Genomic DNA, 22,563 nt, shown 5'->3' on the forward strand with positions numbered 1-22,563 from the left:
AAACCACAGAGCTATCCCTCCCTCTATACATGTATAGTACAATAACACAGATATAATTAAGGCTAAAATTCTGTCATGGGTATTTTTATTAAAAGTCATGGACCAATTGCAGGGGGGGAGAGGAAGGACTGAGAACCCTGAGCCCTGCCAGCTGAGGCTGAAGGTCACCTAAAATCATGGAATCTGTGCCCTCATTGCCTTATATATAATCAATTGATTCAGAAGCTTATTCTCTGAGGTTCATAGAAAAGCACAGGGTTGGAAGGAACCTCAGAAGGTCATCTAGTCCAACCCTCTGCTCAAAGCAGGACCAATCCCCAGACAGATTTTTGCCCCAGATCCCTAACTGATCCCCTCAAGGATTGAACTTACAACCCCAAGTTTAGCAAGCCAACGTGCAAACCACTGAGCTATCCCTCACCCCCTAGTCTCCCTTTGGGGTCTGGACCTGGCTGGCACACTCAGACATATACTAAACACAGCTGGTCTGTATCTTGCAGCAGCATCTTCACAAAGATGCATTCTGTGATGCAGTGTAAACGTGACCAGCATGCTGAGCCAGTCAGCTGCATCACTTATTCTCTGGAGCTGGATATACTGCAGCCACCATCCAGAAATCCCTGCACAGGTGGGAACAAACATGTGGATGGAAACAGTGGGGTCACAATGAACGGAGGGGATGTTGGCCGGAGCTGGCACCCGGGGGATGAGGGCATCTGCCCTGCAGTCATTGGTCTCCTGCTGGGCTAAGCACAGCTCTAGACATGCAGATAGGCAGGATGGCAAGAAATGCCTTCTAATTTTGGAGAGTGAGAAGGCTGTGGCCACTCCACACAGAGGGGACCTGGCCACAGTGGTCTGCCTTTGTTACTTCCAGCTTCAATGAACACAGCGTGCTCCACCTGGGGCTTACTGCAGAGCCCATGGAATCACAGGGTTAGATGGGATCGCAGGGGCCATCTAGTCTAACCCCCTGCCAAGATGCAGGATTTGTTGTGTCTAAATCATCCAAGACAGATGGCTATCCAGCCTCCTTTTGAAAACCTCCAGTGAAGAAGCTTCAAAAACCTCCTTAGGCAGTCTGTTCCATTGTCCTACTGTTTTTATAGTTAGGAAGGTTTTCCTGAGATTTAATCTAAATCTCCTATGCCAATGGTTTTCAAACTGTGGGTCAGGACCCCAAAGTGGGTTGCAACCCCATTTTAATGGGGTCACCAGGGCTGGCGTTAGACTTGCTGTGGCCCGGGACCAAAGCCCGAGGGCTTCAGCCCTGGGCATTGGGACTCAAGTTACAGGCCCCCTGCCTGAGGCTGGAGCCCTTGGGCTTCAGCTATCCCCCAACTCTTCCCACCAAGGGCTCCGGCTGGCTCAGGCTTCGGTCCTCCCTCCTGGGGTGGTGTAGTCATTTTTATTATCCGAAGGGGGTCACAGTGCAATGAAGTTTGAGAACCCCTGTTCTATGCTGTAGTTTGAACCCATTGCCTCTTGTCCTCCCCTCTGCAGACAGAGAGAACAACTTTTCTCCATCTCTGTTATAGCAGCCTTTCAAGTATTTGAAGACAGCTATCATGTCCTCCCCTTAATCTCCTCTTTTCCAAACTAAACATGCCCAGTTACTTCAGCCTTTGTTCATATGACATGTGTTCCATCCCTTTGATCATCTTCGTTGCTTGCCTCTGGATCCCTTCCAGTTTCTCTACCTATACATTGGTGACCAAAATTGGACACAGTACTCCAGCTGAGACTGAACCAGCGCTGAGTACTATCGCCTCCTGTGATTTGCATGCTCTGCCTCTGTTAATGCAGCCTAAAACTGCATTTGCTTTTTTTGCAACAGCATCACATTGTTGACTTGTGTTGAGGTTGTGATTCACCACAACTCCCAGATCCTTCTCAGCAGTGCTGCTATGAAGCCAGTTTCCCCCCATTCTGCATTTGGTTTTTCTTTCCTATGTGTAGCACCTTACATTTGTCTTTGTTGAATTTCATTTTGTTGGCTAAAGCCCAGTTCTCCAATTTATTAAGATGCCTCTGAATTTTAGCTCTATCCTCCAAAGTGTTGGCAACCCCCCTTTAGCTTTGTGTCATCTGCAAACTTGACCAGTATGCTCTCTATTCCTACATTCAGGTTATTAATAAGATGTTAAACAACGCTGGGCCCAGAACAGATACCTGTAGCACCCCACTTGAGACCTTCCTCCAATCTGACATCATTCCTTTAATAGTTATGCTTTGTTTGCGGTTCTGTAATCAATTTTGTATCCACTTAATGGTAGTTCCACCAACCCTGCATTTCTCCAGCTTACTTAACAGAATGTCACGTGGGACTGTGTCAAAAGCCTTGCTGAAGTCCAGGTATATTATGTCCACTGCATTCCTCCATCCACCAAATCCTGTCAAAGAAGGAAATCAAATTGGTTCAGCATGATTTCTTCTTGGTAAATCCTGCTGTCTGCTAGTGATCACCCTTCATCCTCCAGGTATTCACAAATGGGATGTTTTATCCATTGCTCTAGTAGCTTCCCAGGTATTGAAGTCAGACTGCCTGGTCTATAGTTCCCCAGCTCCTCCTTTTTCCTCCTTTTAAAGATGGGCACTATGTTAGCCCTTCACCAGTCTTCCAGGACCTCTCCTTATCAGGCTAAAGAGCCTGGGTAACACAATGATGGTTGCCTTGGAAATGCTGAGAGCAAGCCCTTTTCCTCAGTCACCATTCCAACATCTCACCAGGAGCCCAGCCCACCGCTCCTTCCAGAATCCCTTCCCAGCTTCCCTCTTCTTCCACATCTGGTTCATCTTTCTTATGCTCAACTTCAAGTCTGTACAATCCCACATCTTCTCTCCCTGGGCCCAAGTCCCTTCCTCCTCTCTTCCTTCCCTCTGTGCACCGTCTTGGGCAGGGGACAGATACTGCTTCCCATGAGCCAAGTGCCCCCCACCCCAGCTCCAGATTCTCTTCTGCCTTCCTGTGCAGAGCCAGAACCTCCCCACCCATAACATTCCACACTTGTGCGCTGGCTGAGTGCCCGTTTGATGGCAGTCTCCTCAGGACAGGGTCCCTGGCTGTCAGTGTCCGTTGTGATGTGGCTTTTGCTGCTGTAGAGATAATAATCAATCAGCACCTTGAACAGCCAGTTTTCTTTTTGTCCCCAGAGGAATTCCAAGCGATGAAGGAGGAAGGTCCCTTGTTGTCATATTCAGTTGGAGCCCCTCTCACCCCATCGAAAACTATTGGCTTGACTGTTAGAATTCATCTCTTGGTCGGGAGCCAGTGCACACTGGACACACATCTCGAACAGTTGGCGTGGCAGGCACCTATGCCAAGCAGACTGTGAGCCAAATGCACAGGCTTCTGTAGGAGCTGCTGGGAGCTCAGCACATCTGAAAACCAGGTCACTTCCTTGGGGGCCTGAATTGGGAGCCTAGCTTTGGGCTCCTGGTTTTGGAAATCATGATATATTAAAGGAGTATAGAGTTGGTAAGGAAAATCCATCAGCTTCCAGTTAATGGTGGTTGAGTAAAGTCTCATGTAACCAAACTGGTTGGCCATTTTCAAGGGTCTCTAAACCAGAATCCTGGCTCTTGAGTCCTTTCAATTCCAGAAGGAGCTGGATTTGAACCGACACATCTGATCCCACTACAGCAAGTTAAAGAAGTATGGATTGGATGAATGGACTATAAGGTGGATAGAAAGCTGGCTAGATTGTCAGGCTCAATGGGTAGTGATCAATGGCTCGATGTCTAGTTGGCAGCCCGTATCAAGTGGAGTGCCCCAGGGGTCGGTCCTGGGGCCGGTTTTGTTCAACATCTTTATTAATCATCTGGATGATGGGATGAATTGCAGTCTCAGCAAGTTCGCAGATGACATTAAACTGGGGGGAGAGGTAGATACACTGGAGGGTAGGGATAGGGTCCAGAGTGCCCTAGACAAATTGAAAAATTGGGCCAAAAGAAATCTGATGAGGTTCAACAAGGACAGAGTCCTGCACTTAGAAAGGAAGAATCGCATGCGTGGCTACAGGCTGGGGCCCGACTGGCTAAGCAGCCATTCTGCAGAAAAGAACCTGGGGATTATAGTGGATGAGATGCTGGATATGAGTCAGCAGTGTGTCCTTGTTGCCAAGAAGGCTAACGGCATATTGAACTGCATTAGTAGGAGCACTGCCAGCAGATCGAGGAAAGTGATTATTCCCCTCTATTTGGCATTGGTGAGGCCTCATCTGGAGTACTGTGTCCAGTTTTGGGTACCACACTACAAGAAGGATGTGGAAAAATTGGAGATAGTCCAACGGAGGGCAACAAAAATGATTACGGGGCTGGAGCACATGACTTATGAGGAGAGGCTGAGGGAACTGGGCTTATTTAGTCTGCAGAAGAGAAGAGTGAGGGGGGATTTGATAGCAGGCTTCAACTACCTGAAGGGGGTTCCAAGGAGGATGGAGCTAGGCTGTTCTTGTTCTGTCATCTGCCACTACTGAGAAGCAATGGTCTCAAGTTGCAGTGCGGGATCCAACCAATATCTAGGTTGGATATTAGGAAACATTATTTCACTAGGAGGTTGGTGAAGCACTGGAATGGGTTACCTAGGGAGGTGGTGGAATCTCCATCCTTAGAGGTTTTTAAGGCCTGGCTTGACAAAGCCCTGGCTGGCATGATTTAGTTGGTGTTGGTCCTGCTTTGAGCAGGGGATTGGACTAGATGACCTCCTGAGGTCTCTTCCAATCCTAATATTCTATGATTCTACTATAGTTTGAGTCCCAGGTTGTATCTGGCTCAAGAGTGGGCCTGAAATATCATTTCAAAAATATTTGAGGTGGCAAATCTCATGAGATCACCTGAGGCTTCCACCGTTTGGGGCTGAACTTTCACAAGAACTACTTTTGGGGTAGTTTCATCATGGCAATGGGCTGGGCTGACTTCAGAGGAGTCTTTTGCAAATCCTCTCAGTGCGGAGAGCAGCTTGTTCCTGATGCAGTGGGATCTTGTCTGCTGGTGATCTCACACACCTAATCCGCCTTGCAGTCCTATGGAGCTGTTCCTTTTTGCTTTGGGAGATCACCCTGGTGGAGAATATCATGTGGAGGAAATGTGCTGTGACAGACAGAGTCAACTGTTTGTCATGCTTTCCACATGGCCACAGTAATGTTACTGTTCCACCTCATGGCATGAATTCTCTGCACAGCTCATCATGCTGTGGCATAACCTCTCCACAGGAGACTGTCCCCAGATGGTGCACCATAATCTCTCATTTATTAATGCTCCAGCAAAGAATATTTGAAAAGGTTGACTTCAAGTGACAGCCTTGACACAAACACACATGCATACTCAGCAATCCTTTCATCCCAAGCTGGGCATCTGGGAATTGGAGGACATTTGGTTGATTTCATTACTGTGTCGGAAACTGGAATTATTCTTTCCAGGAGCCTGTGCAGGTGTATAAGATACTCCTGAGGGAATTCTGTGCCAAAAATTAAAAATTCGGCACACAATATTTTAAATTTCTGCAAAATTCTGCAAGTTTTATTTGTCAGTAAATAAATGTGGAGGCTCCAGCATGGCAGGGGGGCTCCAGATGCAGGGGTTGAGGTTCAGCGAGGTGGAGTTTGGGTGTGGAGGGCTGGTTAAGGGAGGTTCTGGGTGTACGGGGTGAGGCTTGGGGAGGGTCTGAGTATGGGGGGTCCGATGCAGGGGGTTGGATGGACAGTGGAGCAGCTCCCCGTACAGTGACCCCTCCCCTGTGTCTGAGGAGCGATGAGGCTGGAAGCAGAGGAGGATGCTGAGCTTCCTGCAGCCGGGGGAAGTTTCTAGGGGTGGGTCTAGCAGCTTATCGTGGTGTAGGGTAGGAGCCACCATGGTGCTTTACCTCTCCGCTGACTGCTCTGGGTGCCTGAAACGATATGCCTGCACTGCTACCGAGGGGTGTGTGACCGCTCTTGCAGCTTCCCTTTGCTTCCCTGTCAAAAAGTCATTTTTCTGCAGGGAAGCAAATAAATCTGTGGGGGACATGTATTCTGCATATGCGCAGTGGTGCAGAATTCCCCCAGGAGTAATGAGATTCTTCTCTTGTTCTTTCATTGTTACGAGATTTGGTTATCACTACAGTTGTGCAGAGAGTGACCTGTGACTTTGACGCAGAAGTGTATCTAGGACTGGGGGGAAATTTCTGATCCTTCCTCAGCATCTGCACTTTAAACTGTGCCTTTGACCCTCCCAGCTTGGGTGTAGTTACATTGAAAAACAAAGTTGGTTCATAGCTCTTCACCCTTCCAGTGACATTTGAATACTTCAGCCCACTGCATCTGCTTTCCCTCTGGCCCATGAGCAGGGACGTTACCAGGAATGGGGTGTCAAGAGCTTGGCACATATTGCAGCTGATCAGACAGGGAGATTTCCTGTGGTGTCCTGTGAAACCTCACTGATCAGGAGCCTGACACTGCCTGTGAATATATCTGCTCCTGCCAGGCATTTCAGACTGGACTGTCTGACAGGTCTCTGGTTGAGGGGTTTATCAGCATCTCTCCTGCTCTTGCGCCCCGTGGTCCCCCAAAAACCCTTTCTGTGGATTCACTAGTGTAGAATGAACCCAACCCTTGTGTGACTCCATTGACACTAGTGCAGTTCCACCAGCAAGCTTCTGCTTCAGCTCCCTGGGCTGACCCAACTCTATGTGTGGGTTCTGAATGGTCAGTTGCCTCTTCACAGTGTCTTGCCTGCTGGGGCTCATTACCTGGCTCTCACTTGCCAAGTTGTAAAACGTCTTGAGTTGCAAACTGCTGAGCAAAAAATAACTGATTAATTCCCACAGTGCACCTCCATGTGGGAAACTGAGGCACGGGTGGGTGCCATCCCTCCTTCACTAAGCATCGTCCATCCTGTGCACTGAAGGAAGGAGGTAGGGGTCTTGAGGAAAACAATGGTTTGTGACAATGTAATTAGAGACTGTCATATAATGCATATGCACAAGGGACTGAGTTAAGATTACATGAGCTCCCCTAATTTGGGCATTTCCTAATTTTTGTATACTTGATTTGGCAACCTAAATGGTGTTCTTTGTTCCCCTAGACAAATTAGAGGATTGGGCCAAAAGAAATCTGATGAGGTTAACAAGGACAAGTGCAGAGTCCTGCACTTAGGACGGAAGAATCCCATGCACTGCTACAGACTAGGGACCGAAGGGCTAGGCAGCAGTTCTGCAGAAAAGGACCTAAGGGTTACAGTGGACGAGAAGCTGGATATGAGTCAACAGTGTGCCCTTGTTGCCAAGAAGGTTAACGGCATTTTGGGCTGTATAAGTAGGAGCATTGCCAGCAGATCGAGGGACGTGATCATTCCCCTTTATGCGACATTCGGGAGGCCTCATCTGGAGTACTATGTCCAGTTTTGGGCCCTACACTACAAGAAGGATGTGGAAAAATTGGAAAGAGTTCAGCGGAGAGCAACAAAAATGATTAGGGGTCTGGAGCACATGACTTATGAGGAGAGGCTGAGGGAACTGGGATTGTTTAGTCTGCAGAAGAGAAGAATGAGGGGGGATTTGATAGCTGCTTTCAACTGCCTGAAAGGGGGTTCCAAAGAGGATGGATCTAGACTGTTCTCAGTGGTAGCAGATGACAGAACAAGGAGAAATGGTCTCAAGTTGCAGTGGGGGAGGTTTAGGTTGAATATTAGGAAAAACGTTTTCACTAGAAGGGTGGTGAAGCACTGGAATGGGTTACCTAGGGAGGTGGTGGAATCTCCTCCCTTAGAGGTTTTTAAGGTCAGGCTTGACAAAGCCCTGGCTGGGATGATTTAGTTGTGGATTGGTCCTGCTTTGAGCAAGGGGTTGGACTAGATGACCTCCTGAGGTCCCTTCCAACTCTGATAGTCTATGATTCTATGAATGTCCTACTGTTTGTAAAAAGGCAAAACCAAGTCCTGGTATTTGCAACAGTCACACTGCTCCTACCATGCATTAGCAGCAGGGTTGGCACCCTAAGCTTGCAGCACAGACCTCTATCATGGAGCAAACAGACCTGAGCTGGTAGCAGGAGAAGGCTGTGGACTAGCCACTAGTTGAGGGCACATAACACCCTGACACAGTGTGGTACATTTGCAGGAGGTGCCATATTTTACAGACAGCATAGCCAAGCACAAAGATGTGGCAACTTCTTTCCGAGGGACAGGCTGACTGAGATCTGGATCTTCCATCTTAGAGACTTGGGCTCTGGTTCCAATTTGTGGAACCTCACAGGGGGATGTGAATCCTTGTCAATAAGAAGAACTGTAAAGGGCACACATTGATTAATCCTAGTCAGGAGAAGTGAGCCTAGAGCTCCCAGCTCTGAGCACTCTCCCCTAGGCCAAAGGGAATTGTGTTGAGGAGCAGAGAAGTTGATGATCATTCATGTTACCTGTGTCCCACCCAGTGGTGTGTGGCCAGCTGAATCGAGACATGGGCATGCATGTGTGGTTTTGCTGGATTGGGGATGGGTTTTGGCAGCAAGCCAGGAGCAAACTCCGCTGAGCAGCACAGTGGTGCTGGAACCAGGGGCTGGGGAGGCAGGACCCATCCACTTTTCGCCGGAGCAGACCCTGCCCTTTTCCTGCCTCTTCCCCACAAGACCACACCCCCTGGCCAGGCAGCAGGGAGCCCAGCCAATTGTGGGAGCTGCGCAGACCTTCCACCTGCCTATGGTGCAGGGGGGGAGGGCAAAAGCAGCCCCTGGCCCATGTCCCCCTCTAGGACAGGTGGAGGGACCCAGGCTCCCCACAGCTGCCCATGCGACACGGCTCTTGCCCCCTCACACTGCAATAGAAAATGCCCTTTTCCTTAATTGCAGTCCATTTGGTCATTTGTAGCTGATTTTTTTACACTCGGATTTATAAAACTGTTCCTTTCGCAGTGCCCCGGGGCCCATGTACTAAACACAGTGCGTGTTTCTGTAACAGAATGCACAGCAGACAGGAATAGCGGAACTCTAGAAAAGCTGGCAAAAACCAATGAGCTTGTACCCTCCCTGAAGGTGACCAGGCCCAACTGAGGAACCCAAATTCCAGAAGTGGGAAAGGTAGGGGGCACCGCTGTTCAAGACAGCTGGGAGGTCACTAAGCAGCAAGGTAGTTATAGCTCTGGCATGTACTGGGATCACTTGCCTTGTGTTCCTAGCAGCCCACCAAGCATCCTGATGAACACAATTGCTTTGGTTAAAGTGCTCTCTGCCTCGTCCCAGCTCCTTCCCTCAGCGGCTGGGTCACAGAAGATCACCATGTCCTGACACTGAGTGGGGGCACTTGTAACACTCCATGCTGATGCCATGTCACCATGCAATAGTCTTAGTGGATGCCGTTTGTCATTAATGTCAGTAAGAGCACAGGCAAGCCCATCCTCAGTAGACACAACACCATGCTGTGACAGTATGGCATCATGTGGGGTGACATCAGCACACTCATCGTGGGGCTGAATGGGGCCAGAGCCAGCAACACACATGGGGGGAGCACTGTCAGCCTCCCTTCCCGGGTGGATTTCAGCTAGCGGCCATCCAATCTCATCTCAGCACTCAGGAAGCTCGTCCGGGAACACAAAAGACAGAGTCCTTTGAACGGGCTTTGCTCCCGTCATGCACGGAGCTGTGTGGATCGTTGTCACCTTATCAGGGTTCAGAATCTCTGCAGATTCTCATGGAGAGTCACATTCCCCAGGCCACACTTTTATTTCTGCTCATGGCATCTTTTCAGGTCAAAATGATGACATTGTGCCAGCAAGGAGTTCTGCCTGCTCCTCCTATGGAAACCCACCCACTTCCAAAGTGCATTAAGCGAAATTGGATTAAGTCCACTTAAATGCTGAATAAGAGCATCCACACAGCAGTTTAATCCTGTTAATTAATCCATTTTGAATTCACACTTTTAGTTAATTCGGATTAACTGTCCTGAGTGTCCTTGTGTGGGCAAGCCCACACAGAACTGGAGTAGGTGAATGCTTTCCCCATCCCAGGTTCCAGTGCTGCCCTTCTGGATCCCCCAAATCCTATGCCATCCCTTCTCCCTGGGACCTACTCCTCAGCCACCCTCCATAAATCTCCACAGAAGACATTAGAGGTGGTTGGTATTCTCACTGGGCTTCTACCTAGAAGACTTGGCCTTTGCCTTCGTTGTTCAACCAATGTAAGCTGTGGCTTTTTGGATTCCATCACTCTTAAAGGCTGAGATAAGATTTGATGGTCAGAAGCTCAGGGGAGATCTCCTTCCAGAGGACCACATCTTGTGTAGTTTTTCACCCAACCAGCCAGTGAAAATAGATCACCTAAAATTCTCAAGTCAGCTCATAAGATGTTTCAGAGCCACAGAAAAGTGCCTTTTAGATGGTGTCTCTGCTCCCATCCTGGGCATTTGCACAGCTGTGTGTTGAGTGGCTTCCTTTCAATCCTAGGGAGGGTTTAACATACATCTCTGTATTGTAGTTTAACTGCCAAAGCCTTCCCCAGGGCCTTCTTATTGGACCCTAGAAAGGTTTGCCACCCCAACATCTCCCCCCAAGGCCTGTGGGCAGTTGTCTGTTGCAGAGCTTCACTAGTCCCACAGGAAAGGATGTTTTTCCTCCATCCCATAAGTTACAATTGTCCCCTTACGAGACATTTTTGACTTATTTCTTTGAAACCTCAGAACCAGTTTGGATTGTTTCTGTTCTGGTTCAGTTTAGGGAAAACAGTAAAGTTGGCTCTTATTTTTTCTCATTGCTGGTGTGGTCATTTCCATGTGCACAGTGATAGTGCAGCAGATACATACTTCGCACTACAGCTGACGTACATGCTAATCAAAAGGCAGCAATGACCAACACCAGAGTTCCTCTGAGCCAATGGCTCCGCAGGCTCACCTGGTTAAGGTGTGCCAGTTTCACAGCTAACAGTGCACAAGGCATTGATGTGGCCAGCATCACGTATGACCACCTCTGACTGCCGCTGGGTGACGTGGATGTGGAGTTTTAGTGTGCGATCAAGTGAGACTCAGCTTCCCCAACCTTCAGGATTGTAGTTAAGTGCCTTGCCCACTCCACCACACAGCCATGAGCACTGGGCAGCTGTTCATTTCCCACTGAGGGAAGCAGGGGATGAGGAGTCAGGCCTCTTGGACTCTATTTCCAGTGCTCACTCTCACTCTGTGATATTGGGCAGGTCGTGGCCTGTCCCTGTATCTCAGTTTCCCCATTTCTCCACTGACTGCAGTGATAATATGGGGATATGCCGAGGCTTAAGAAATGAACGTTTAAGCACTTTGATAAACTCTGCTGAAAGACACTACGGCAGGACAGAGTTCTTACCTCACCATTATCCCGAGGGAGTTGCAGTGCTCCCAGTGTCTAGGATTAATGCCAGTTTCAATTGTTTTCTAGATCTCTGCTTTGCAGTCAAACACTCTGATGCGGAAGGTGAAGCGGACACTGCCCAGCCCCCCTCCGGAGGAAGCTCACCTGCCCCTGGCCAGCCAAGCCCACTCCCAGCTGTACTTGCCCAGCTTCATGCAGAAGGGGGTAGGAGAGCAGGCCACTCAGGTAACCAAAGCCAGCCTTCTCAGAGACATCGACCGTGACCTGAAGCTGGTGGAGCATGAGTCCACGAAGCTGCGGAAGAAGCAAGCAGAGCTGGATGAGGAAGAGAAGGAGATCGATGCCAAGCTGAAGTACTTGGAGCTGGGCATTACTCAGAGGAAGGAGTCTCTGCTGAAGGAGAGGGGAGGGCGGGATTACCCTTACCTGAGATGCCTAGGTGAGAACCGGGACTACATGTCTGATAGTGAGCTGAACAATTTACGCCTCTCCAGCTATGAGGGCAGCAGTCTGCTCAGCAGGCCCAGCACTGCCCCCACTAACCATTATGCTGACTTCTCCAGCACGCAGTACACATCAGCCTCCTCCTACGCCCCCTACCCATACCCAGCAGCCCCACCAGGCCCTGCCGCCTTCCAGCAAACACGGCTCCAGCCCCCCCATTACCCTGTGGTCAGCAGTGGCACATCTCAGAATGGCTTCCAGGCTGGTCAGCTCCCCGCCTTCCCCTCCCAAGGTACATATCAGACACACAGCTTCCCTCCCAGCACTGGTTACCAGCCCCAGCTGGGCTTGCAGAGCCATCAAGGCTTTCGGCCTCCTCATCACTACCAAGCTCAGACCACATATCCCAACCAGCCGCCCTCACAGCCGGCACAGAGTGTCCTCTTCCAAACACAGGCAGATGTGCACGCCATGCATCAGAAGCCACGGCAGACATCACTAGCAGACTTGGAACAAAAGATCCCCACCAATTATGAAGTGATTGGAAATCCCACCGTGGTGATCTCCTCAGCAGCCCCAGACGTTACTTACAGCCCCACGACAGTGACCGGCAGCTATTCCCAGCACAAGACCCCAGAGGCCAGTCCAGCTGACCAGAGCAATGCCGTGCAAAGCCCCTCAGCCAGTTACTCTTCAGATTCTCTGTACGCAAACCTGGAGCAGAACATTCCCCGCAACTATGTGATGATCGAGGACATCAGTGAGCTGACCAAAGAGAGCACTGCGGCAGACAACCACAAGGGGGAGATGCAGGTGCAGAGCAGCACTAGCCGCCAGATCAAAGAGAAGAGTGAGCTGGTGGAGACGGAAGGCTCCAGCAGAACTTGCTGCTACTCCAAAGCAGAGGAGGAGTCAGAGGAGGATATGTATGATCAGCATGGTGCTGACCATCGGGGGAAGAACAGCTACCACAGAGGCATGGAGAGCAATGGCAGGATGTCAGGCAGCTCCAGCGGCCCCTGCTCCTATTACGGGGACGATTATCGGCACTCCACACGCTCAGACAAGCATGGTTCTGGACTGGGGATGCAGAAGCATTCCTCCAAAAACCTGGCTCCTGCTGTCATCTCGTCCAAGCGCAGTAAACACAGGAAACAAGGCATGGAGCAAAAGATCTCCAAATTCTCCCCCATAGAAGAAGCCAAAGATGTGGAGTCGGACCTGGCCTCCTACACAGTGACTACGTCTATCAGCAGCAGCAATGTGGCATCCAGGGCAAAGAAGCTTCAGGACGAGATCACCTACGGCCTCAAGAAGAATGTGTATGAGCAGCAGAAATACTATGGCATGTCCAGCAGGGATATGACGGAAGAGGACGATCGAGCATACAGCACTGGAAGCAGATCTAGATCGTCTGGTTATGGGACAGAAAAAACATCAAGCCGCGATGCCAGCAGCAGAAGCAAGTCCTATGAGAGAGAGTGCATGGAGAAGCCTCAGAAAGGAAGCTCCAAACCATCTTCCCTTAGTATGAGTCAGAGTCGTGGGCGGCCTTCGATTCGTACACAGACATCGGAAGAGGAAAGTCCCATCAGCCCTTTAGGAAAGTCTGTGGGTGTGTCCCGCTCCTCAGGTGGACCTCTCCCTCAGTCCTCTGGGGACAGCTGTTCCCAGTTCTGCTCCAGCCACTCGTTGCCTGATGTGCAAGAACATATCAAAGATGTGCCAAGGAACCACTCTTACAAGCATGAAGAAGGTTACATCATGGATGATTCACATTGTGTTGTTTCAGACAGTGAAGGTAACAGTTACCTGTGGTGACATACCCCAGAGCATGCTCCTACGGGTCATTTGCAAAGACAGTCTCACAGCCTGCGTTTGCGTACCATGTGCCTTTCTCCCTTGTTCCACTGCATGTTCCGGGTGTCTGGTGGTAGCATGTTAGTGTTCAGTGCCTGCTGCATGTAACGATGTGTTGTATTTGTTGGGGAGGGGTCTATGATGTGTCCCAGATGCATGTGATAAGCTGCTTGCATTCTTTTATCTCATTGCATGGCTTCCGTGTGGGGTATGCTCCCACCTCGGGACCGAGAGACTGACTGTGCTCTGTGTTTGGTTTCTGAAGCCTATCATTTGGGTCAGGAGGAGACAGACTGGTTTGATAAGCCCAGGGAAGCTCGCTCAGAGCGGGTAAGGCACTACACTGGCCACTTCTCCTCCCAGAAGAGACCTCCCATCAAACACTCCTTTCATGATTACGATGAGCCTCCAAATGAAGACCTGTGGCAGCACGATGACTATTCTCAGGCACGTCACTCTTCTTCCAAAGACCACCGGCACCATGGAGAGCATGGAAGGCACTCAGCCTCTTCCCGCCACCCGAGTGATGAACAGGCCAGGAGGACATCCAAGCAGCATGCCCGAGACCAGGGCCGTCATGAAGCCCGCACACACATGCAGCCATCTGCCCAGAAGAAGGCTCAGCAGTCAGACATGAGAGCCCAGACAGCTTTCCCCTCCAGCTCAGCAGAGTACTCGCAGCAGTCCCAGCAGCCGTCCAGCTACCACCATACCTCAGAGTCCCAGAAATCCCAACGGCAAGCGGAGCAAGGGCCACTGCCCCAACAGCCGAAAGGAGAGCCCTTGCTGCACCATTCTCAGCAGCAGCCGCAAACAAGACAGCAGCAATCCGGGCAACAGCAGCCGCCATCCAGGCAGCAGCAGCCATCAGCCAGGCAGTCTCCACAGCAACAAGCAGGCCCTTTGCAGCAACCTCCTCAGCCACAGAAGGAGCAGCAGCAGCAGCAAGCTAGGCTGCAGCAGCAGCCAGGGGCTCAAGGACTACCCTCTTCTCGGCCACCGCAACAACAACCCATCCAATCCCAGCATGTCGGGAAGCCCCAGTCAACCCTCCCTGCACAGCCAGGCAGTCACCAAGTAGGGCTAGTAAGTGCACATGCTCTTTGGCCATTGGTTCATCACTTACACAGCAGGTGCCTGGCTGATGGTTTGTCCTGCAGCACTGGGGATGGCACTCTGGGAGGATCTGGTTGCACAGGAAGGAGGCAGAGGCTGGGAGCCCCTGGTGCATCCCAAGGCACAGGCCGTGCACAGTCATGAGCTCCCCCAGTCCACAGCAGCACAGAGGAGTACATCGTGCAGTGAGGAGGGCCCCCGACTGCTAGGTAGCTGATGTGTTCTGTCGCACAAGAGACAACTAGGATGTGCCACAGCAGGAAAGGAGTTAAATTATGGAGATCTCAGGGAAGCGGCAGAGCTGAGGCTATGCCAAGATCAGCACTAAGAGCAGGAATAAAATCCCTCCATTTCACCCTTTATTGCCTGACTTCAGGCTCCAGTTGTCCAGTCAAACACACCCAGAGCTACCGCCTCCCCTCCCCCCACTTGGCCAGGACAAGCCAACTGCCTTACAGCACAGTGAGCCAATGGCACTGCTCAGGTCTGCCAGCTATTTCCATTCTCCAGCGCCGCCAGCTGAGCATGGAGGGCATAAGGGAGAGATGAGACTGGGGAAGATCGGAGGGCTGGCGGGAGCCAGGGAGGAGGGAGTGGGGAATGTGGGGATCAGGAGAGAGAACAGATGGGAGGGGCCATATGAAGGAAGCAAGGATTTGGGGTAGGGGGTGGGGGAGGAGATGAGATTGGGGAGCTGGGCAGACAATCCATGTCCCCAGACTGGTGCATAGGCCTCCCCCCCGACCAGCTACCTCCTGAGCCAGGCCCTGCACCTGCCCTCTGAGGAAGTGCAGAGGAGGGACCAGCTGACTGGGTGGCGTCAGCTGTGAATTGCGAGGGATGATAGAGGCTGGGTGATTGCCTTGGGGAGCCAGACTGGCTTGCAAGGCAGGCCTTTGTGTGTGGGAGGCGACGTGCATGTGTGTGGCTGGGAGCTGGGGGGTGTCTGGCTGGGTTTCCCAGGAGGCAACATGCGTGATCCTGGGTTGATATAGTCTTTGGCCTGGTGCGAGGGCTGGATTTTCTGCCAGCGCTTACTGATGTGCCCCATGCCCCTGGGACTGCTGTTCTGCCAGCCCCATGCCCTATTCACCTGCCCACCCACGCACAGAGAGACCAGGGGAATTCTGAAATATGCATTTCATGTTACAGCCAAAAGCGGATCAGGTGGATATGCCCAAACCCACCACAAAAGTGCCACCACCGCACAGGAGAGCGCCCCAAGCACAGCCACTGGGAACGACTGCAGCAGGTCAGTGAGCCAGATCGACACATTGGGCCCTGCCAGGCCACCTGCGCCCATGCTGGCTGGCAGTGCCCTTGGCACTGAAGGAGCAACCAGGCACCAGCTGTTTCCGCTAGGGCCATGACTGCCTGATCTCTCCAAAGAGAAGATCCACTTTTATCCCTCCCTAGCACGTCACAGCATTCAGAGGCTGAGATCACTCAGGGCCTGGAAATAAATGCATCCCGCCCTTGGCAGACTATGGAATGGGGCCAGATCCCCAGCCTAGCACTGGGCGGTCATGGTCCTCAGGGCAGGAGAGGGGTCAGCACTGACCCAGGGTGGGTTGGCATCCCCCAGTCAGGGAAGCAGATGTGCAGAAGGTGCCCAAAAGCAGCCTGCCCTAATCTGTACCAGTCATGCCACAGCCTCCTGGCAGCTGAAAGCACCTGGGCTCTGGCCCCAGCTCTAATAAGTCACATAGGTGCTGCCCGTGCCGGGGAGGGGCTGTGGCTGGGTTCTCCTCCTTACTATGGCTCTATATATTCCCTGGCAGGTATTAAAGTGGGTCAGAAGCCAGCAGGGGCTCCCCCACCCACTGGGGCAGCAGCTGGACAGCCCGGGGTGGATGGAGAGAGTGTGTTCTCCAAAATCCTGCCAGGAGGAGCTGCAGAACAAGCAGGCAAACTGACAGAAGGTAAGGCTATGTCTACACTTGCAGAGGTTTTTTTGCTGACAGTTTTGTCGGAGATAGAAAAGCACTAAAAGAAAAGCACTGGTTTGTGTTCACATTGTTTTCCACAGGTGTCAGAGTGTGTTTACATATTCAGCACTTGCATTGCAGATGAGAGGAGTGCACTGTGGTAGCTATCCCACTATGCACTGCACTGGGATACAAAGCAAATCATTATTGTGGCAGGGGTGTGTGTGTGTGTGTGTGTGTGTGTGTGTGACAGTCGCTGGAAGCAACCAGTCCTAACGCGGGGGGGGGGGGAGGAGGGAGAGAAGGGGAGGAAGAGACCCCAACCCCTGCCCCCGCCTCCCTCCCTGACTCTGCACAACACATTCTGTCTGCCTGCCTCTGTTTGCATTGTGGGAGGCAGTAGGAGCATTCCACAATAATGATTTGTTTTGTGTTCCAGAGCAGTGACAGCACCAGCTGTCAGAACGGAGCTAAAGGGGAGGGGCGCCTACGTGCAGGCAGGACTGCTGAGTTTCAAAGATCAGCCACTCCCACTCTGCATTGTGGGACAGGGCAATTAGACCAGTAAAAGTAATCAAGAGTCTTCACTGGCACATCAGCGCAAAAGAATCAGCGCAAAAAAAACCTCGTTGGGGTGGTTTTATTTTTGTGCTGAAACTGCTGAGTTTCAGTGCAAAATCTGGATTTCCAGTGAAGACGCTAGCGTATTTTTTGTGCAAAAATTACAATAGGACCTCAGAGGATCCCTCCTCCAGTTCAGTGTTACTTTCCCTGTCTTTCAACTGTTGCTGATGCCATGAGCAGAGAGAAAGGAAGAAGTATTTTGAGGTGTCCATTCCCCTTTCTTATAGCTCTCTCTTTTTTGTTTTTTTTGTTTTTTTGAAAACCACCTCCAGCTGAGGTTCAGGCGACAAAGTTTGTTTGGGCAGGAATCTCAAGCTGTTCCTTTGTCAAAATGTAAATTTTTACCCACATCCTCTTTCTTGCTAAAGAATGGCCACTTAGCCAGGTGATGGTCCATTTGATTCTGTTGACATCTGGCTGAGGCATCAGTTTGCCATTTGTCTCTGAGGAACTGGTTTGTGGTGGTTTTTCCAGACTTGGAATGTCTCAAAAACATCATACAGTAGAATCTCATAACTTACATACAATGTTGTGACACACACTTTTCCAAGACAATAATGATCAAAGTATGAGTTTTCAAAGGATACCTCACAAGGCATACTTTTTACAAAATTTATCATAGTCTTTAAAAAGGGTGAACATAGGGGGACAGACTGTCACAAGAGTCGCTGCTGGCTCTCACTGTGCTGAGTGTCTGGCGGCCGGGAGTAAATTAGATGGGAAGGACAAGATCGGGAAAATGGGGCAGGATTGAACTTGACTCGAGTGAGGGGGGTGGAAGAGACCAGAGCCACAGGGGAATCTACTTAGTGAGAATCTGATCGAAGGATCTGCTGGGGGATTGCTAATGAAGTCCCTGCTCATGCTGAGAAATAGGTAGGTGGCACTTTGGGGACTTGTGCCCAATCTGACTGCATTCTCCCTTCAGAGCCCCCCACCAGCCAGTGGGACAGCAGGCCTGCTGCCCTGCCAGACAGACCAGGCCAGAACTCAGCAATGGATACCCAGCTCCTCCTGCTGCATTTGTGCCAGGAAAGGCTGCGCTGACCGCTGATGCCTGAGTCTAGCAGAAGGTCCTCAGCTGGGATTGTGCCTCCCTAAGCCCCTTTAAAGAGCGGGGCTTAGGCCTGTCAAGGCTAATTCCCCACTCTGGCACTTTGAGTGGGGAAGTGGGGCCCGCAAGGATTCTAAAAATTAATACTGGCCACTCCAGGCTTGTATTAAACTCCCAAGGTTACAGCTTTTCTCTGACCTTGGATTGGTAGATGCTGCCAAGTGCAGAATCCCTTTGAGAGCCCAGGAAGGTGCACTTTGGAATTCCTTCCTGTGAGGTACCCTCAAGACCTTTCACACACACGCACACACAGAAAGAAGGGGGGGGGAAAGGGAAATCAGCTATTGGCACCAGCTAATTAAACAATGTGCACAAACCTCTTCAGACAAAAATCCAATTCTGTTCTTAAAAAAGGTAAAATTTATTAATAAAAAAAGAAAGAAAATACATCTGGGAACTCAGGCTATTGCTAGAGTTTAGAAGAGCAACTACAAGAATTAAGCACCAAGAATAGCTTTCTTGAGGTCCAGCTTAAAGGTTACAAGCAAAACAAAAGCACCTGGGGTTAGCACAGAGGAATCCACAAGCCCTAACAAAATAAAAGGGATAAACCTAATGACGTCTTCCTAGACATTTCCTGATCTACTTACATATCTGGGGTTTTAAATGATTAGTTTCTAGGTATGATACTGATGATTTTTCATATCTGGCCCAAGCTTCTTATAGCATAGCTATGCCCTGTCCGCCTCTCCCTGGGAGAACAACAGACAGACAAAAGGGGAGTCTTTTTTCAATTTTAGAAAGTTCTAGCCTCCCTATAGGCTCTTTTGGCCAGGTACCTTCCTTTTACCTATGCATAGCAGTGAGACTTTAACCCTTTACAGGAAGAGCAGAACAATTAGAGAACAGTTACTAAGAGGGGTTTTGTAGCTACTGGATGACTGGATGTCCATAAAAGAGAGCTACCCCACCACTTCATTTATCACCCCCCCCCCCCATTTATCACGCTACCCCCAAATCACAGACGGTGTTGGACAGCCTGGTTCAGGTCAGGTCCACAGGGCTGGGATTTCTTTCTGGAGGCTTAGGAAAACAGACTTAATAAGATATATGCACCTCTAATTTTACTACTAATTACATGAAGAACTAAACAGTATTTTCCACATTTTAAGGACTACAGTGACAGAATACAGGGACATTTTTACTCAGATGATTCTGGGAAACCTTCCCCGGAGAGTGCATCAACCACTTTGTTAGAGGCTCCTGAAATGTGTTGTATTTCAAAATCAAAGTCTTGAAGAGCTAAACTCCACTGAAGGTTTTTTGTTCATCTCCTTGACTGTGTGAGGCCACTTCAGTGCAGCACGGTCAGTCTGCAGGTGGAAACGCCATCCCCAAATGTATGGGCGTAGCTTCTCCAGAGCATACACAATGGCGTAACATTCTTTTTCTGAGACTGATGAGTGGCTTTCCCTCTCAGAAAGTTTATTGCTGAGAAACACGACAGGATGGAATTGTTGATCTGGTCCTTCCTGCATTAAAACAGTTCCTACACCATGCTCGACACATCTGTGGTTACAACAAAAGGTTGGTCAAAGTCTGGGGCCCTTAGTCCAGGGTCAGACGTAAGGGCTGCTTAAAGGCTTTCTGACACTTCTCAGTCCACTGAACTGCATTTGGCTGTTTTTTCCTGGTTAGGTTGGTCAGTGGGGTGGCAGTTTGGCTGTAGTGTGGTACAAATCATCTGTAATACCTGGCCAAGCCCAAGAAGGATTGGACCTGCTTCTTTGACTGAGGGACAGGCCAATTTTGGATAGCATTTACCTTAGCCTGTAGGGGATTGATAGTTCCTTGACCCACCTGGTGTCCAAGGCAGAGAGTTAGACTAGATGACCTCCTGAGGTCCCTTCCAACCCTGATATTCTATGATTCTATGTTACCTGCTGCCTGTTTCCGCTCAGCCAAGGACATTTATTCCTCAGGTGCTCAGTGGACTTACAATGATAGCACTTTTGGGGCTCCTCTGCTTGTACAGGAGACTTGGGACAAGTAAGAGGGGTATGGGGAGATGAATGCCCAGCCTCCTTTTTCCCCAGGGGTAAAACGGTGATTCTGCTTTCCACCAACCCTGTATCCTTCTTCCATTGGTTTATGTTTAATTGCAGCTTGTGACTGCTCGTAAGAGTCTGCAAACCCAGCTAATTCCCCCACTGCATTCACCTTTTTGTCCCACAAATACTGTTTTACATCATCACTCCACATATTCAGGAACTGTTCCTGAGTAACTAAATCACACATTTCTTCCAGGCTTGTAATGCCTTTTCCCCTCACCCACTTGTCCAACAAATCTCTCATTTCATTTACATAAGCCACATTAGTCAATCCAGATCCCCTCTTAAGACTCCTGAATTTAACCCTGTAGGTTTCAGGTGAAGTCTGAAACTGTTTTAAAACCAGTTCCTTACATTTATCATAGTTTGAAGCATCAATAGGCATCTTATTGAATATGTCCAGAGCTCTCAGTCAATTTTGCAACTAAAGTAGTCATTTTTTGATCTCCAGGAATCGCATGGAGAGTGCACAGTCTCTCAAAGGTGATGAAATATTCAGCAATATCACTGGATTCATCATACTGTGGACATAACCGCTCCCATTTGTGGATTTTTGGGGAAGTGGAGCCAGCTGCTGAAGCGTTTTGTCTCTTTCACTCCATTACAGCCAGTTCATGCTTCTGGGTCTCAATCTGGGCCTGTATTTCTCTGTCTTTTAATTCCAGGGCTAGCTGCCTCTCTCTTTCCTTCTCCTCCTGAGCACCTTGCTGGGCTTCAAGCTCTTTGTCTTAACTCCATGGCTCTTTTGTGAGCAGCTTCCTCCCTGGCTGCTTCTGCTTCTTTGAGCTTCATTTGAAACTCACGGTGTGATGGGTTTGATCACAAAGACCCCCTTGGGACTGTCACCTGTGTTCTGTAACTAACTCTGAGCCTGTTTTCCCTGCCTGCTTGGGACTCCAGAACCCTGTCTTGAGCCAGATACTCTAATCTGCTGTGACACAGGCCCTGAGTCTGACCCACACCCCCAAACCTGCAGACTTAACTGAAAACAGCTTAGCAAGTGCTCCTGTCTCTAGCACCCAGACACCCAGCTCCCAATGGGATCCAAACCCCAAATAAATCCGTTTTACTCTTACTCAAATTGTCCGCCCTCTATTACACTGATAGCTGTTTGCTCCCCCAGATATTAATTGCTTATTCTCGGTTAATTAATAAGCAAAAGTGATTTTATTAAGGATAAAAAGTAGGATTTAAGTGGTTCCAAGTAATAACAGACAGAACAAAGTAAGTTACTAAGCAAAATAAAGTAAAACACGCAAGGCTAACTTAATACACTAAGGATCTAGTTACAAATACTAACTTCTCATGTTAGATGTTATCTCAGGTACAATACTTTTAAGACCAACATTGTAGTTTATGGTCTAGGTCCAGCAATCACTCACATCTCCGTAGTTAGAGTTCTTTGTTCCAGTTTCTTTCAGGCATCTCTTTGGAGTGGAGAGGCCATCTCTTGAGCCAGCTGAAGACAAAAGTGAAGAGGCTTCCATGGCCTTTTATATTCTCTCTTGTGGGCAGAAACCCCTTTGTTCTTCTGTGCAAAAATCACAGCAACAAAATGGAGTTTGTAGCCAACTGGGCAAGTCACATGCCCCTGCAAAAAGCTGAAGCATTCATGTCGATGACATTGTTCACATGTTAGTTTGAACGTTCCCAGGAAAGCTCAGATGTGGATTTACGTCTCCCAAATTCCATTGTTAGTTAATTACTCCCAATTACTTGAATAGCCCCTTCACAATATATTGGCCAAACCTCCCTTATGTGTTTCATAGAATCATAGGGTTGGAAGGGACCTCAGGAGGTCATCTAGTCCACCCCCCTGCTCAAAGCAGGACGTAATCCCCAACTAAATCATCCCAGCCAGAGCTTTGTTAAGCCTGACCTGTCCAGATCTGATGCCCACACATTACAAATTGGGAAACGCATGGTGATCGGGCGAGGTCCCGGATGACTGGAAAAAGGCTAATGTAGTTTCCTACAGCAAACACTTCAAATACAAGCATAGAGCCAATGCTCATAACTTCAGATATACAAATCATACATGCATACAAATAGGATGAATATATTCAGTAGATCATAACCTTTGCAAAGATATGTTACATGGCATATCTAGCACAAAGCATAATC

At 49.6% G+C, this 22,563-nt stretch overlaps 1 protein-coding gene across 2 annotated transcripts in view; it reads left to right on the top strand.

Moving 5' to 3' along the window:
• The window catches only part of BSN (bassoon presynaptic cytomatrix protein), a 463,393-nt gene that overhangs the window by 408,188 nt on the left and 32,642 nt on the right, over positions 1 to 22,563 (top strand). For both annotated transcript variants that reach the window (XM_065551446.1, XM_065551445.1), the window contains exons 6-9: positions 11,369 to 13,547; positions 13,872 to 14,692; positions 15,875 to 15,974; positions 16,504 to 16,644. In XM_065551446.1, coding sequence (XP_065407518.1) covers positions 11,369 to 13,547; positions 13,872 to 14,692; positions 15,875 to 15,974; positions 16,504 to 16,644 — 3,241 coding nt within the window. The remainder of the gene's footprint in view (positions 1 to 11,368; positions 13,548 to 13,871; positions 14,693 to 15,874; positions 15,975 to 16,503; positions 16,645 to 22,563) is intronic.

The sequence above is a fragment of the Chrysemys picta genome, chromosome 7 (genome assembly GCF_011386835.1).
Source record: "Chrysemys picta bellii isolate R12L10 chromosome 7, ASM1138683v2, whole genome shotgun sequence".
Taxonomy (NCBI): Eukaryota; Metazoa; Chordata; order Testudines; family Emydidae; genus Chrysemys; species Chrysemys picta.